General features: G+C 39.3%; 1 protein-coding gene across 1 annotated transcript; it reads right to left on the bottom strand.

Moving 5' to 3' along the window:
- Positions 1-1,609: 1,609 nt before the first annotated feature.
- On the bottom strand, positions 1,610-2,344 carry LOC138876195 (uncharacterized). The gene has a single exon (XM_070155100.1). The coding sequence runs from the start codon at positions 2,342-2,344 to the stop codon at positions 1,610-1,612; it is 735 nt and encodes a 244-aa protein (XP_070011201.1).
- Between the last annotated feature and the right edge of the window lie 386 nt (positions 2,345-2,730).

The following is a 2,730-nucleotide window of genomic DNA, read 5'->3' on the forward strand; positions in this document are numbered from 1 at the left end:
ATAGAGTAAAAAGAGACTTCCTGATCCTTCCAACTCTTAGAATGTATCCTTTCTTGCAATTTTCAAAGGATACACTCCCTCCTTGCAGGGCTTTCAGTGAAAGGAAACCATTTGTGCTTCCAGTCATGTGTTTCGAGCAGCCGCTATCCATGTACCATTGTTAGCTGCTCCCTTTTACTGTTCCATGCACAAGGAAATCAAGAGTTAGACTTAGGGACCCAAACTTGTAATGAGTAAAAGGGTGAATGAAGGCTCTTTTGGTCCAAGCAAGCATCACACATTTTTTATATGAAGGACCAGGTTCCCTAGCAGTAGTTACTTTTCAGAAAAAACTTTGTTCTTTTTGTTGAGATTGAAATATAGCCTTACAAGTTTCCTTAAATTGGCCACTGTTACCATAGTAAGTGCAGAGCCAGTTATCAGGTACAATAACGTACTTGCTATGAGGGTTGTGGGGAGTCTTTCCCTTTGAAACCCGATTCCCTACCTATTTCCCCCACTATTTGTATACATAGTAATGATTGTATCAGAGGACCAGGTCCACTTAAGTGATTTTTCTAGGTCACTCTTCACTTTTCCTAGGTCTTCCTGAAGTTTTTCGTCTTTCTCAAGCTCTGCACATAGACTAGAATTTGCTGATTTTAACTCATCTTCAAGCCTAAGGTGTGCTTCACTTACAACTTCCTTTCCTTTGAGTGTTCCCAGGCCTAGTTTCCCTTTTAGTTCCTCAATTATTTCCTTTAGGTCTACAACCACCACTAATAGGTTATCTCTCTCATGCTCAATGTTAGCAACCCTCTCAGTTAAAACCTCTTTCTCTTTTCTAACACACTCAATGGTTTTTTTTAGATCGACTAAAACAACCACTAGATCATCTCTCTCATGTTCTATGTTTGTAATTTTTTCAGTTAAGGCATCTTTTCTTTCTTCAGACTCTCAATGGTTTCCTTTAAATCTACCACCACAACTACTAGATCATCTCTCGACTGTGTTACTTCTCTCAGTTCCACAGTTAAGATATCTTTATCATTTATAAGACTATGATACACATCAATTAAAACATTTGCCAAAGACATAAGTTTTTTCGGAGAATAAGACTTTAGATTTCTTTGAACATCTAAGAAGTTTACCTCATCATCATCTTCATCATTGTCAGATTTTTCTATAAGGGCAAAGGTTGATTCATACTCAGTTGCTTCACTTTCCACTGCCATCATGGAGCTGTCACCTTGATCATCATCTTCTTCAGATTCGTTGGAAGAGTCTCCCCATGCAGCAAGGGCTTGTTCACAATATTATCAGTGGCATCTTTTCTCTTGAGTTGTTTGTCAGGAACCTGGTTCCTCTTAGTTTCTTTGTCGGTGTTGTGTTTTAATTGATCTTGCTTGAGGAGAGGGCAATCCTTGATAAAGTGTCCTGATTTTCCGCACTTATGACATAGGTCATAACCTTTTGTCTGGCTGGAGCTGCCCTTTTTTGGAATGCCTCCATTTCTGCGAACCATTTTCTGAAACCTTTTTGTTAGGTGGGCCATATCATCATCCTCACCATCTGAGTCATTGTTGTCCGTCTTGAGGACCAGGTTCTTCTCCATTTTGGGCTCTCTTCTCTAATTATCCTTCTTCTTCTTCTTCTTCTTCTTCTTCTTCTTCTTCTTCTTCTTCTTCTTCTTCTTCTTCTTCTTCTTCTTTATTTCATAGGTCTTGAGATTGCCGACAAGTTCATCAATGGTCAGTTCCTGAAGATCCTTTGCCTCTGTAGTGGCATTTACTTTGCTTTCCCAGGAACCAGGTAATACACTAAGTATCTTCCTGACAAGTTTGTTCCTAGGGATGATCTCTCCTAGTGAGTGAAGCTCATTGATGATAGACGTGAAGTGAGTGTGCATATCCTGAATGGACTTATCGTCCTTCATTTTGAAAAGCTCATACTCTGTGGTCAGCATGTCAATCTTGAATTGCTTTACCTGTGTTGTCCTTTCATGAGCTATTTGGAGAGCTTCCCAGATCTCCATAGCTAATTGGCATGCTGAAATCCTATTATACTCATCTATTCCAATCCCACAGACGAGGAATTTCTTAGCTCGAAAGTTCTTTTCAATAGCCTTGCAGTCAGCATCATTATATTCCTTTCTAATTTTAGGAACTATCACTGCGGGGTCTCCAATAGTTTTCGTAGGAACGAAGGGTCCATCATAGATGATATCACAGAGCTTTGAGTCTTCAGCCATGATGAAGTTGTGCATCCTTATTTTCCACCATCCATAGTACTGGCCGTTAAATCTTGGCAGTTTGTAGGTAGACTGACCTTTCTCGATGTTTGGCAGAGCAGCTATGCGGATCATTTCTAAGTGTTAGCCTGATAGAAAGAACCTACTCTGATACTAATTGATAGGAATTAAGGGTCCACCAAATTATATAGAGAACCATGTTCTCTATTAGTTCCCACAGAGCACACGCACACTGCAGTAAGTAGATGACACAATGGAGTTTTACGTGGAAAACTCCCAGCTCACGGGATCAAAAACTACGACCTACCCTTGCAGGATTTCAACTCACTACTGAACAAACTTTATATTACAAACTATTGTAACCTAGGAATTAACCTCTTAATCCCTCATTAACTTGTAACAACACTATTACAAGCCACTTTATAATAACTCTATTACAAAGACTTTACAACTCGACTAACTCTAACCAAGACACAAATCCAAGGGTTTATGATTTACAA

This window comes from Nicotiana sylvestris, chromosome 8, assembly GCF_000393655.2.
Source record: "Nicotiana sylvestris chromosome 8, ASM39365v2, whole genome shotgun sequence".
NCBI lineage: Eukaryota > Viridiplantae > Streptophyta > Magnoliopsida > Solanales > Solanaceae > Nicotiana > Nicotiana sylvestris.